At 39.2% G+C, this 14910-nt stretch overlaps 1 protein-coding gene across 1 annotated transcript; it reads right to left on the bottom strand.

The window, feature by feature from the left end:
• Positions 1-3265: 3265 nt before the first annotated feature.
• TMEM179 (transmembrane protein 179) lies at positions 3266-8090 on the bottom strand. Its single transcript, XM_053475129.1, has 4 exons — positions 7691-8090; positions 5408-5545; positions 4827-4905; positions 3266-3798 (listed from the first exon to the last, which is right to left on the bottom strand). The coding sequence occupies exons 1-4, from the start codon at positions 7990-7992 to the stop codon at positions 3619-3621; spliced, it is 699 nt and encodes a 232-aa protein (XP_053331104.1). The 5' UTR covers positions 7993-8090; the 3' UTR covers positions 3266-3618.
• Positions 8091-14910: the final 6820 nt, after the last annotated feature.

The following is a 14910-nucleotide window of genomic DNA, read 5'->3' as shown; positions in this document are numbered from 1 at the left end:
TGACTTACTCGATTACTGAAAGGAACAGTCCAGTCATCGCATGCACTTTAAATTATCTTGCAAGAACATAGTGGAATTCTGTAGAATCCTCCTGTAAAGATTTTCCCCTTTTTTCCACTCCTCAACGAAATGCCATGCAGGAGATATTCTTGTCCAAACACATTTCCCTGCATGCGATATGCTTACCTCCAGTCAGCTCCAGAGCTGGCTCGCAGAACCCTCCAGAGCTGGCTCGCAGAACCCCCCAGCGCTGGCTCGCAGAACCCCCCAGCGCTGGCTCGCAGAACCCTCCAGAGCTGGCTCGCAGAACCCTCCAGCGCTGGCTCGCAGAACCCTCCAGCGCTGGCTCGCAGAACCCTCCAGCACTGGCTCGTAGAAGTCTCCATGGAAGCATGTTCTACATATTGGCACTGATTGGCTGCTTCACTTTGCCAAGGACCATGGCGGAAGAGGGCTGCTGTTGCAGTAGGACTGCAACATTTAGGTCAGGTAAGTGCATTATTTTTATGTTTTTTTTTGGTTTTGGTTTTGGTTTTGGTTTTGGAAGAATGTGCATTCTTCTATAGCAGTAGTGTAACATAAAACCATACCCCTTGGCTTTTTGAACTGGCCCAAGCTGAAAATGTATGTGGCATATTACCCGGTATTAAAGTCTAGCTAAAAACTACAAAAATGCATTATGCAAAAGGACATACAAACTTCCTGTATATTGCAAAAAAAAAAAATAACAATGATGATAATGACCATGTCTCTAATACTTACAGCAGCATCCTTCCTGTCTGCCTTCCTTTTAAACACTTTCCAAATGGCTGTCAATTGTGTTTATTTTTAAGTATTTGTAATCAATCATGCTTTTGCATTAGGCTATTCACCACAGCTCTTAAACTGAGTAATCACAATTAAAGTAACAAAACAAATACAAATGGCATGTTCATACGGTTCAAAGACAATATGAACGCAGCAAAGTACAAACACAATTATAGCCACTTCTACAAAGCAAGGCCGCAATGACACATGTTAGAAGAATAGAGGAAAAAAGGTCATATATGTAAATATTTATTAATAATACATGGCAATAGCATCGAGTAAAAAGTAACATTAGACAAAGCAAGTGAGGTATAATCAAGGGGTGATAGATAGATAGATAGATAGATAGATAGATAGATAGATAGATAGATAGATATGCTGACAGATACTGATGCATTCCAAAATTGACAGCTAACCATTTCTCATGCAAAAATGCATTTTTTTTCTTCTAGATAACAAATCGTCATTTCCAGATATGATAAGAGCTTACAATGAAACCACACGACCGCTTTTCATCAATTTTCCTCCATCTTCCTGTTCTAATGGGCATATCTTTGGTATTCACTAAGCAGAATTTTATCACCTATACATGTGCAAATGTTAAGTATCACCAGGAAGCTTAAGAAATAGATTTAATACATACAATATATATTATATAGATTACAATTTGCATTAGAGTAACATCGTTTCTTTGTTATATATAATTTGGCTTGTCTTTGCCCATCATTGTGAGCTCGTTTGAGCAGGGCCCTCCCTACTTAAGTCGAATTGTTATGTTCTATATACTGCTTATTATCTCCTGCTTACCCATTATACAATAATAAAATTATTATTATATTTATATTATATAATTATATTATTTATATAATATATTATATTATTTAATTATATATATTATAAATTATAATTATTTATTTGTATTATTAATAGCAGCAATAGTAGTATTATTATAAAATAATAATAATTAGCAGAATGGAACATTGCATGCATTTTTAACTTCTCAAGCAATTACTATTTATACAAACCGATGCAAACAATTCCATGCTTCCTATGTGCTTTATATATAATCGTTCCAAGAATTAAGTTATTATAAGAAACGTATAGGCGAGTCCTTGGTCATTGTACCTGGAGGCTCAGAAGAAGCCAAAACGTATATATCTAGGGATGTCGGTTCCATTATGCATTGGAAATTAAGATCATATTTCAGCTGTAGATTATGCTAAAAAATTAATCTATATTAGTACAATATGTAAAGTATTATTAGACATAATTAAGATGATTGATTCCCTTTGAGATGCTTTTAGGCCACAACGTAAAAGCAGAATAAGTTATCCCTAATACTTCACTTTTTTTTTTTTATATACATTCACATGAAAAACCAACTTTTCTTGAATTACACCTCTCAGCTACATATACATTGCTACTCTATGTATAATGCTGGAGCTTCGTGTATTATAAAACATTGTGCAGGGGCAAAATGGCAAAAGACGGTGCACCCCCAATGTCTGCACCCCCAGTCTGTTCTCATTGCAAGAATTGGGTCACCAACTTCTACATATGGCCACAGAGGGGTTAATCATATGATACAATCAGGTTTATAGGCAGCATTTTCTACAATACATTACATGTTATATATAGGCATCGCCCGCAGATTCTGTAGCGATACATTACTGGGTCTTCTCCAATCCGGTGTTCAGAATCATCTGATACAGTTAAGATAATAATACGGTCTTTACAATCATGAAATTATACCATACATTGCATTTTCAACATACTGCGATATATATACGGCATTAAGATAAAGTGCATGATATATTATATATATATATATTATATATATATATACACACATGCACGCCACTTGTTTAGTGGTTTACAGCCAATAATAAATATTTAATAACTACATATAAATGTGTTTGTTATATCATGTATCAAGTTCATGAGTGAGATAGGTGCCACTAACACATTCATATGTCCCAGATACATTAGGACTTTTTTTTGTCCAGTTAGCATTTGTTCTGGTAATCAAAATAAGTATAATAAGAATTAAGACGCAAAGGCGCCCCTGCGCAAAAATACCTAACGACCTATAAAATAAAAAATTTTTGCCATATATTAGAACATAAATAAATAAAAACTTAAATATATAAATAAAAAGTAGCATTGGCTGTTTTATATAGTAAAGATCCGGAGGTTTAGCAGAATTACGTATATTTGCTCCATAATGTAAGTGCAAATAAGCACTAATTTCACACGTTTAATAGCAGCCTTTTAGACACAGCTTGCGCAAGAGGGTGCCCAGGATTTTGTGTTATGTCACTGTAAAGATCCTTTTTTTTCTCATGGGACGTAACTTTGGGGACCATGAAGTTACTAAGTCAACCCTGAAACCTTGAACATCTTTTAATTTCACAAAAGAAATAAAAAAAAATGTTTAGTTTTTCGCTCCTTAGTTACATTTTTGTAATGCGTTTACCTTGTGGGGTTGCACGGAGACTTATTACATGGTTTAGTGGACCTCGGAGGGGTTTATTGACCAAACTATGAGTTTGGGTCTGGCTTTTCTTCATGCATAGTGAAGTTGGCAAACTGAAATGTTTAATTCCCCCTCAACTCAACTACAAACTCACAGTTTCATGAATAATCTTTGATTATTTGAATCTGGGGTTTTTTGTTTGTTTTTTTGGAGGATATTAACATGTATTGGTGTACATAAGGAGCGTGTTATATGTCTCGGTAAGAAGCGAATTGCTCATTTATAAAATAATGGAATATAGCGAGTTAACACCGTAGAACACGATGACACGGGTATTAAATCATGCCATTTTTCTCTCCCTGCATAGAGTTTTGTGAAGGGGATTTTCCGATCAGGTGCTCTTTCTCATAAATCAGGCTGTCCAGCAGATCCTCCTGTCTGAAATTGTGGTAGACTTTCAAGAACGCAAGAACCGATATACCCAACCAGGTCAGCCAGGACGCCCATAATCCAAACTACAACAGAGATAAACAGAACAAAGTAGGGTCCATTACGCCACCGATTCCGGAACATGGCTAAGCAACCTCCGGTACATCAGCTATAGCAGCCGATGATCACATCAACTGCTAAAACCGAACACATTTCACATTAATGCACATATACAATAACAATATACATATATATAACCGGCATTTTACCCCAAACACCTGGCTCTCAACCAGGTGCGCGATATTAGATTGAACTTTTACCCCAGTGGGTAAGTGCATCTGTCGGATACTAATACGTAACAATTAGATAAACCTTTGATGTAGCTAAATATTAACTTATAGTTTTCCATACCTCCCAAATGGAGAGCCCCTTTTTGTGACCCAAATCCCACTGCCCCTCTTTCCTCCCCTGATGCCCCTCTTTCCTCCCCTGATGCCCCTTTTTGCTAAGAGCTCAGAATGTTAAGGACAATTAATAAAATACATTTTATGCTCTGCTGTTAATGTAAATGCGCCTGACGTTCCTTCCCCCATGCCTCTGAAATGATATCGACGCACATTCTAGAAATATTCACCGGCTTTGATGAAATTAGAAGACTTGCAGACCTTTCTCGCGCATGCAGGTGTTCTCTGGTGTGCAATTCTTACCGTGCATATCACAGAGGAGGGTTTTATCGCCTATCACCCATTATAACTAAACGCCAATGACTGCTATGCAGAAGAAATTAAAGTCATCTCCAAAGAGAAGTGTTGCAGAGTAGAATTCTCAGAGGACAACTTACAAAATCTATGAATGAAGCACGTGGAAAAAAATCAATGGCGTGTCCTTTACACCTTACATTTGCATTTAAATTGGGAATATGTGATGTAACTGATGAATTTCACAAGGTCAGTACCCCTGTCCATCACTTGTGAAGGACAGAATTTAACATGTTCCAGAATAATGCAGATATGACATTCCTCTAGCTTCCTTAGTGATAAACCAACAAAATAATCACCAATTATTAAAAAAAAATCACTTGAATTCACAGTAATTAGGAATCCGGTTGACTTACTTCTGCAACGGCAAACTGGTCATAAAATGACGAGCTCTCCACGTTGAGTTCAAGATCTCTCTCCTGTAGCTCTTCGCAGCTGGAGGCAAAAACAACTATTAGGGGGCATTATTTGGAATGAATCAATAAACAAATAAAAAAGTCAATCAACAAATACATCAACGAACTGATATTTTTAGAAAGCGGCCTAAATAATACTTGCTTCGGGGTAACTCAATTATTTTTGTAATGCATTCAAACCATAAGGTATTCCGTGACCTGTGACCCGATACCAAGTAACACAACTATAATCTATAAATGGTGATTTTTTTTATATTTTTTTTAGTATTATCGGTCATGTAGAAGTCTGCAGTAGGCAATTCACGGTGCTGCCATACTTTGGTAATGTTTTAAATGGCAGTGAATCTTGAAGGACCCATCGATGACCTGGTTTTGGTTCTAGACCCTCGTCATGGAACCGTGTGGTCTTAATGTATTAGTTTTTGGGACACGAAAAATGATCTTGTGTATTCTCCAAGCCAAGGCTGCTTTGGAAATAACTTCACGGAGGAACGCGTTGATCTTGTAGATGTTCTACTAACCTGTTGTGCATGGTTCCTTTCTCTGTGATTGTGTCGCACCACATGTTAAACCCGACGCTCACTATCGTACTGGCAACAAAGATGACGAAAACCACAAAGGCGCTGATCAGCAGATTCACAAAGGCATAAAAGAAGGAGCTGCAGGAAAAAGAGAAGATAATATAACCCATGTGAGTCTAAACAGCATCAGCACACACTCCGCAGAGCACACGACCGGCATCTACCCGGGATAAGTGGTCTCCAAAGACACCTCCGGTAATTAATAACACCGAGGAGATACGAGAAGACCCGAGATCATCCTTTTTCAGTCTCATTATCCCTGTCAGTTAAAGCCTGTTATTATTTTGTTTCTAATGAGATTCTGAACTATAAATTATAAACGGTCTACTAACGACGCCCCACACCACACGCCCGTTACCAGTCAGTCGGGTAGATGTAATGCAATCAAACTCGCTGGCTCTTTTTATTTGTTGTGATGATGAAGCAGAGGTTTGTATTATAGTAGAGGGCAATCAAAACTTTTGAGATCTAACAGAACTTTTTTTTTATGCAAACTGGCTGAAGCCATCGAGCCTTCCCCATTGGTCAATTGGAATTCGGCCATCACAGAGACGGGGAAAGCGTTGTACGGATCCTGTACATTTCGGCAGAGAAGCTCCAACATTAGTCGTGGTTATCAGTGATCAACATCCTGTGGTACAAATACCCATCACAATACTTCTCTAATGCTGTCAGGATCTACTCAGTGCCTGAATACAATGTGTGATACTCGCTCCTCATATCCTGCTGCAGGGGATACTATGTGTGATACTCGCTCCTCATATCCTGCACCAGGGGATACTATGTGTGATACTCGCTCCTCATATCCTGCTGCAGAGGATACTATGTGTGATACTCGCTCCTCATATCCTGCTGCAGGGGATACTATGTGTGATACTCGCTCCTCATATCCTGCACCAGGGGATACTATGTGTGATACTCGCTCCTCATATCCTGCACCAGGGGATACTATGTGTGATACTCGCTCCTCATATCCTGCTGCAGAGGATACTATGTGTGATACTCGCTCCTCATATCCTGCTGCAGGGGATACTATGTGTGATACTCGCTCCTCATATCCTGCTGCAGGGGATACTATGTGTGATACTCGCTCCTCATATCCTGCTGCAGGGGATACTATGTGTGATACTCACTACGCATATCCTGCTGCAGAGCATACTATGTGTGATACTCACTACGCATATCCTGCTGCAGAGCATACTATGTGTGATACTCGCTCCTCACATACTGCTGCAGAGTATGCTGTGTGCGATACTCGCTCCTCATATACCGCTGCAGAGCATACTATGTGTGATACGCGCTCCTCATATCCTGCTGCAGAGCATACAATGTGCGATACTCACTCCTCATATCCTGCTGCAGGGGATACTATGTGTCATACTCGCTCCTCATATCCTGCTGCAGGGGATACTATGTGTGATACTCGCTCCTCATATCCTGCTGCAGGGGCTACTATGTGTGATACTCGCTACTCATATCCTGCTGCAGAGCATACTATGTGTGATACTCACTCCTCATATCCTGCTGCAGGGGATACTATGTGTGATACTCGCTCCTCATATCCTGCTGCAGAGCATTCAATGCGTGATACTCACTCCTCATATCCTGCTGCAGGGGATACTATGTGTGATACTCGCTCCTCATATCCTGCTGCAGGGGATACTATGTGTGATACTCGCTCCTCATACGCTGCTGCAGGGGATACTATGTGTGATACTCGCTCCTCATATACTGCTGCAGGGGATACTATGTGTGATACTCGCTCCTCATATCCTGCTGCAGGGGATACTATGTGTGATACTCGCTCCTCATATCCTGCTGCAGAGCATACTATGTGTGATACTCGCTCCTCATATACTGCTGCAGGGGATACTATGTGTGATACTCGCTCCTCATATCCTGCTGCAGAGCATACTATGTGAGATACTCGCTCCTCATATACTGCTGCAGGGGATACTATGTGCGATACTCGCTCCTCATATCCTGCTGCAGGGGATACTATGTGTGATACTCGCTCCTCATATCCTGCTGCAGGGGATACTATGTGTGATACTCGCTCCTCATATCCTGCTGCAGGGGATACTGTGTGATACTCGCTCCTCATATCCTGCTGCAGGGGATACTATGTGTGATACTCTCTCCTCATATCCTGCTGCAGGGGATACTATGTGTGATACTCGCTCCTCATATCCTGCTGCAGGGGATACTATGTGCGATACTCACTCCTCATGGCCCTTGCACAGGAAGTACACCGTCCTCCAGGCTTGCAGGGCCGCGACCAGCAGGGAGAGCAGGCCGGTGAAGAGGCTGAAGCTGCAGGCGGACCCGGGCCCCCACTCCTCCACCGTGAAGTGCTCCCTCTCCGCGGTGCCGTTCACACTCAGCCAAACGCCCTCCGTGAACAGCAGGCATTTCCCGAGGAAGTCCGAGCTGTTCTCCGAAAGCGGCACAACGGCGACAAAGCTGAAGAGGAAGGCGAGGAAATAGAGCACGCACTGGGCGAAGAGGAAGCGGCTCAGCGCCATCTTCTAACGGGAGAAGTGGAGGAGAGACGGAGGCTGCGCACTGGAGGGGTCTCCCGGAGGGGGCTTTTAGTAAATAGGGTGGATGAAGCGCCAGCGATATATCAACCCCGACACCTGGCCCCCGTACACCCCGCGGGGCTCTGGGGCATCGGACAGCACCGGATCCCTATCGGCTCCGTGACAGGATGCCGTTCAGCACCACGGACAGCGCCGAATCTACCCCTTCCAATGCAATCTTACAGGAAAGGCTATCCTTTCATTATTAAAAGCATTATTAACTTAATAAAAAAACCCTAATAATCTCATAAAACGCTAATAATCTATCTGAAATACTTTTTAAGTGTTTAACCCTATATGCACCTTTCTTTCTTAACGATTGTTTCTGGAATGCAGTTTACTAGAAAACAATGGCTGTTTACATTAAAAAGTATTATTTGTTATTGTTAGTAATATTATAACGGTATTATATATTGTTGTATGTATTATTAGTATTTTATTATTTATTATTATTTATTGTTTGTAATATTATAACGGTATTATTTATTGTTGTATGTATTATTATATATTATTATTTGTAGCAGTAGTAGTAATATTATTAGCATTATTATTATTATTGTTAGTAATATTATAACGGTATTGTTTTATGTATTATTTATTTATTATTATTATTTGTAGCAGTAGTAGTAATATTATTAGCATTATTATTGCAGGTATTTGCACATTTAAAATGTCACTGCACTTTACTGAGACTTCTCTCTATTGAAATAATTCCGGTGAGTGATATATAAGGGGGATTGTGTTCTTATCCGACGCCATATTCTGTTTCTATGGATAAAAAGTATTTCTGAAACAAAGTGTCAGTAATTTATCCCCCCACACACACACACACATCTGCCCCATCCACCCTGCCAGGGCATCAGGCAGATCTGGCTCCATAAGGGCTTTTCTGCACCCCGGACAGCTCGGCGCTGAACAGCAGGGTCATGGCTAGTAACGCAATCCTGGAGGAACACACTGTATTTTGGTTCATCATCAGGTCAAATTCTGGGCAAATAGTGGTGCAAAATGGGCTTTATCACTATAGCAACCACTGTTATCAGCAGGTGTATTCAATAGACCTCTTTTAGAATATTTATTTATAGGGGCCTTAAATATTTATAGTTATTGGCTGCATTATTACATATATGTGCATGCAGGCTTTGTCTGGTCGTAAAAGGTATTATATTCCGTGTATACTAAGTACTATATATTGCAACAGCCATCCCCTTCAGTCTGGGCGCTTGACTTATTTTGGTCATCCAGAATCTGGTTTTTATTGGCTGGGAGAGAGAGGGTACGCTAAAGCTCTTTTTCTTATTGGCTGGGAGAAAGGGTGCGCGAAAGCGCATTTTCTTATTGGCTGGGAGGAAGGGTGCGATAAAGTTATTTTTCTTATTGGCTTGGAGGAAGGGTGCCCGGCTCACTGTTTTGACAACTATGTATATATACCTCAAGATTGATTGTAACTTTATTAAAAGGGTAGTAGATAAACAGAACAACCTCTCAGGAGAAGTGGTAGATATTCGTGATTCCGAAAAACATTACTTCTCGGTTCTTTTGGAAATGCTGTTTTTATCCTTAAATGTTAATGTTATATTGTGGAATAGAATAGCATTGCTCGCTAACCAGAACCGAAAAGGTTTATCACAGGGGAATTTTTTAATTGATTTATGTTGATCTGCTTGGTCCCGAAAGAGGAGCCGATCATAAAATAATAAGCCAATTATGTATACAAAAAGTTAATGACTGATAGCCCCGGTGCTCTCCCGCTTTCTGGCGCGCTGTAATCACTTATACAGTTTGACAGCATTAGTATTCTCAAGCTGATATTTTCTAGAATAAAATTATTCAGCTGTGTTCAGCTAATTGTTAACAAATTTCATTCCACCGGAAATTGTTAATGAAGTATTAATAAAAATAAAACTCTATTTCCATACCATGCTCAGTTCCAAAAATCATTGTATTTGCATGGATTTATTTTGTGAAATTGTCCTAGTGACATGTTTATACGAAGCCTGATGAAGTATAACCTTACATAACTCAATGGAATGAGAGGGTGGTAGAGGGTGGAACGGCATTGCAGCAGAAGTGGTAGAGGTCAATACAGCGAGGGGATTTAAACATGGGTGGGGTAGGCATGTGGCTCCTGAATCTAAGACAAGACCAACGACTGATAAATGTTTGGCTGGCTGGTTTGTGTTATCTCACAAGCTCTCTATTTAGATAAATATCATGAAAAATGTGTATTTGCTTTTTAATCATCTCCTAAATTAAATCTCATCTCGACGTAATTCCATAGAGCCTGTCCAAGCTTCCTATTAAAGGGAAACTCAACATGGTACAGCACCGCCTTGGCACCGAGCAAGTAAAACAGACCTAAGTTATTAATGTAACATTCAGAGGCGTGCCTAGAGTATTTGTGGGTCTTATTTTTAGCACCCCACTTTAAAATGTAGAAACAACCACATTCTTACTCATGCTCTCACTCTCAGACAGTCTCACACTCACACACTTACCCTCACACTCTCTCACTCACTCACTGCCTCTATAAATGTCTCCCTACTTCCTCTGCCAACCACTTCCATGCCCCCGTCTGCTTTTCTGCAGCTCTGCTTCTTCTCTTGTCTTCTTTTTTCTGTCTTCTTTCTTCTTTCTTCATCCAATTCTCTCCTCCGACTGGAGGAACACGGGAGAAGCTGCCCACGTGGTGCTTGCCGTGGCCCCTTTGCTAAATACCATAGTTATCTATATGAAGACCGGTCTCTTATGAGTGTTTAGTGCTTATGGATCACATGAGATAAGGGTAGGACTAAAAAACATTAAAAGTTATTTTCCCAATTAATCCTTATGGACCCAGAAAAGAATTTCAAACAAAAGACTTCTCCCAGTCTCCCCTTTGTTTGAAGCCAAGAGAGAGGAAGCCTCACTGCAAATAATGGGTTAAATCGAACCATTTCCCAAAGGGACGATTAAAACATTCTTAGCTACCCTTTGGTGTTGGAATGGTTAACCAGACATCAGACTATAAAATATTCACCAAGGAATTCTATATGAATTTTATTAGCTTTTTTTTTATGACAGTTCTCCGTTTTTATTTACACTAAGCAGTATAATTGTCAATGAGGATTGATGGAAAAAGTCTGAAATAGTGATTTACAGAGATTCCCCGGACCCTATTATCAAACCGAATTAACAAAAAGGATTTTAACTCCCGAAATCTTAGAATATAGACAATGGAGATTAATAAAACACAACTTATTAGAATTAAGCAGAGTTACATTTATTTCCACCAAACACACCGGAAACAGTTCTCACCGCTAATATTTTTTATTTTTTTTGTTGTGAATTAATAATCAATAAATCTTTAGATAGAAAAAGTAATAAAAATGGTTAAAATTACCAATAACAGAATTACACCTTTGCTAAAAAAAAAAAAAAAAAAAAAAAAAAAATTAATTAGCAAATTAATAATATTTTATTAGTGTAGGGTTATAAAATAAGCCATTTTATAATAAAATGCAATATTATATTGTGAATATTTGAAATAATAAAATAGAAATGCTGAAAAATTATCGCTAACAACAAAATTCTTTCTAAGGGGAAATAAAATATATGCATTATATTCTATGTGTTTATATAAAGCAAAGGCTGGACTCTGTAGACTAAACAACATTGTGTATCTCTCCTGTTTAAAATACAGCTAGTGGCGATACGGGTTATACAGCGAAATGTATACATCGGCAGAGAAAATAAATTAAATTCTGGAATATTTAGGTACAAAAATGGCTCGCTTAGTTTAAAAAATTTGTATAAACCTGTAAAAAAAATAATCTGATAATTTTAATTACAACCGTTTAACCTTTACAGTCCGAAACCGCTCATAAATAATCAGCAAAAATATGTTTTTGATAAAGCAATTAGAATGGAAATTACCATTGTATTTTTTCAACAAGCAAGGATGGTACGAGGTCTCAGGCTTGAGACCATCATAACCTTCAACCACCACCCCATCTAATTCAACTCTGGACACGGCAAAAAATGAGATTTCAAAACATATCAAAAATAATTTTTATCTCGGTTAATAATCTGGGCCAACATATATCTTTTTTTTTTTTTTTTTTTTTTAATCGGTTTCTTCCATTGTAATGTATGCGACGACTGGAACACAACGTGCCATTGGAACACAGGAGTGATGGGAGTGATAAAGGGCCATTGGAACCCAGGAGTGATGGGAGTGATAAAGGGACATTGGAACACGGGAGTGATGGGAGTGATAAAGGGACATTGGAACACAGGAGTGATGGGAGTGATAAAGGACCATTGGAACACGGGAGTGATGGGAGTGATGAAGGGACATTGGAACACGGGAGTGATGGGAGTGATAAAGGGCCTTTGCAACACAGGAGTGATGGGAGTGATAAAAGGGCCTCTGTACGCCTATGAAGAGATTCCATAAAAAAATCAGCCGTTTCCAGTTATAATAGTCATTTACAACATTAACCCCATTTGTTCTGGATTTCTGACTCATTTCATGCTTTTTTAATGGGCAAAATTTGCTTTTGTCAAAAACAAGGAGATGTCTAGGTGCCCCCAAACTTTTGAACAGTAGTGCACGTCCTTATTAATGTATTAATGACTTGAATATAAGCGCCTTATCAGTCCTACTTGCGCATGTTTTATCTTTGCCGTGGATGATAAATGCAATGCCATCATTCTTTCTTTGGTAGAATCAATTTGTACCAATTGAGAAGCCGCCTCAATCAAACGTCTATAATAGCTGCCATTAATATACATTCCCCGGTGAGCCTCGGCTGTCATACTTAACATGTTTCTTGCGTGGTGTTGTATATAATTCAAGGACATCCACACCGAAACATTCATGTTCAGAACTTTTAGACTTATTTTTAGGTAAATCTTTTTTCCTTTCTTTTTTTTACATTCATTGCCATCTGAGGGTTCAAGAACTTGGTACATTGACAACCATGCAGCCTGTACACAGTGAATAATGCATTATAGTGTACAGCACTACGGAACTTGATGGCGCTATATAAAACAATACATAATAATAATAATATAGGAACAGATAGTACAATTAAAGTTCTTTTTGATCACTAATATAGATCTGTGTGATCAGCATATCTGGGAACATCTGGGCTCCAGCTACCCGGAGCCTTCCCTTGCGGGACGCGGCCAGGACTGCACACTGACGTAGGCGGGCGGTCTCGTGACGCCGGTGTGAGGTCCCGCTGACGATGGTGGGCGGTCCCGCTGACGTTAATGGGAGTTCCCGCTTTAAAGGGAAAAAAAGGGGCGGGGAGCGGGGCGTGTCAAGACCCCGCTCCGCGACCCAGAGGATTCGGGTATGGTGATTGGTGGTGTATTCTGGCCTGGGGCAACTAGGCTTAAGGCTACAAGTCCAGGGGATGGCAGTAAAAATACTGCATCTTGAACAAACCCTCCTTAACAGTCCCAGTTTTTAGGATGTCCTCCTAAACGCCCACCCTACTGGGTTTTGAAGACCTGAACCATGTATAAACATGGTTTATACTTCAATTCTGTTTACTCGGTTGAAATACCGCGAGTATAAACACAGCTTCCTGCGTTATAAGCCACGTTCCTTTCAAAAAATATACAGAAGCCAAATATTTGGACTGGACGGGGAGGATGTGTATACTTTTCATTATGACTGGATCCTAAAAGCGATAGAAGTCCTAATATATAATGAGGATTAGGATGGGTGGAAACATCGCAGAGAAGAAAAAAAAAACGTTTCCGCAATCATTGTGCTATTTTGTGACATGACCACAACATATCCTGTGACATCACAACATGTAAGACAGGTCGCAATATCAGCCGACGGAGTCTTTGCCGTCCCCACATTTGTGGTCATCTTTGCTCTTGCATACATTTCCATAGAATCGAGAAAAAAAAAACTAAAAAAAATCCACCGTATCACTAAAATGGCCTATTATCTGTTTTTGTACACAGTATGTATACAGTATCCTATTTCATTTTGTCATTTTCCACCAAGAATATGTAGCTAATATGTCTTCCTAATCATCCAATTATGACTATGGAGGGTGTTGGGAGATTTGCACCCAATTAATTTATATTTCTGTCATTGACATATTGACACTTAGAATCTATAATTGATATATCGTTAATGTGAGTGCTCTCTTATACTTATTATTAATTATTTATAGAGCACCAGTAGCTTCTATAGCGCTATTACAAAAGGGGGGGGCAGTGAAACTTAAAAATGACATTTAAAAATAAAAAATATAAAAAAAATTGACAATAACGGTAACAAATGTTAAGGCATATTAATGCAGAAGGAGAAGGTGGCCCTGTTCTTGTGAGCTTGCAATCTATTTGACATATAAATAAGGTTCCGGCCAGGAACGAGTGTCCTTGGGTTACCTAGAACACTGGAGATATTTCTTTATTATTTTTTTTTCAATTTTTGCAGCAAATATTTTATAAAGCTGGTTCTGGGGCATGAAATGTAATCCGTTTCTTTGTTACATACAGAATGTTGAAAACCCAGCTTACCGTGTCTTTTTTTTTTTGTTTGCCAAGAGAAATGGATATTTGACAAGGACTTAATACTTTTATTCGACACGTGGAAAGTTTCATAAATATTTCTGACATTATTTAAAACGGGTGGCATTTAAAACGCGCGATATATTATCCAGACATTTCTGTGCCAACACGTGCAAAAGAAACCGTAAACCGACTTTAAGGAAATCAATCATAACAAAAAAAGAAAAAAACAAAAAACAGAATGTGTAATCAGATTTACGATTACGGAATTAAGTAGTGTAATGTAATTGTCTGTTTCATACAGTCGCCTATTTGCATAATATTCTAGGCATTTGA

Source organism: Spea bombifrons, chromosome 9 (assembly GCF_027358695.1).
Source record: "Spea bombifrons isolate aSpeBom1 chromosome 9, aSpeBom1.2.pri, whole genome shotgun sequence".
Classification (NCBI taxonomy): Eukaryota; Metazoa; Chordata; class Amphibia; order Anura; family Pelobatidae; genus Spea; species Spea bombifrons.
The sequence above is the reverse complement of the archived record's forward strand: the minus strand, read 5'-3'. Positions and strand labels throughout refer to the sequence as shown.

Coding starts and splice junctions, on each gene's coding strand:
- TMEM179 (XM_053475129.1), bottom strand. CDS start 7,992: ATGGCGCTGAGCCGCTTCCTCTTCGCCCAGTGCGTGCTCTATTTCCTC. Junction 4,906..5,407: donor AAAGGAACCATGCACAACAG/GTTAGTAGAACA, acceptor TTTTGCCTCCAG/CTGCGAAGAGCTACAGGAGA. Junction 3,799..4,826: donor ACCAGTTTGCCGTTGCAGAA/GTAAGTCAACCG, acceptor TCTCTGTTGTAG/TTTGGATTATGGGCGTCCTG.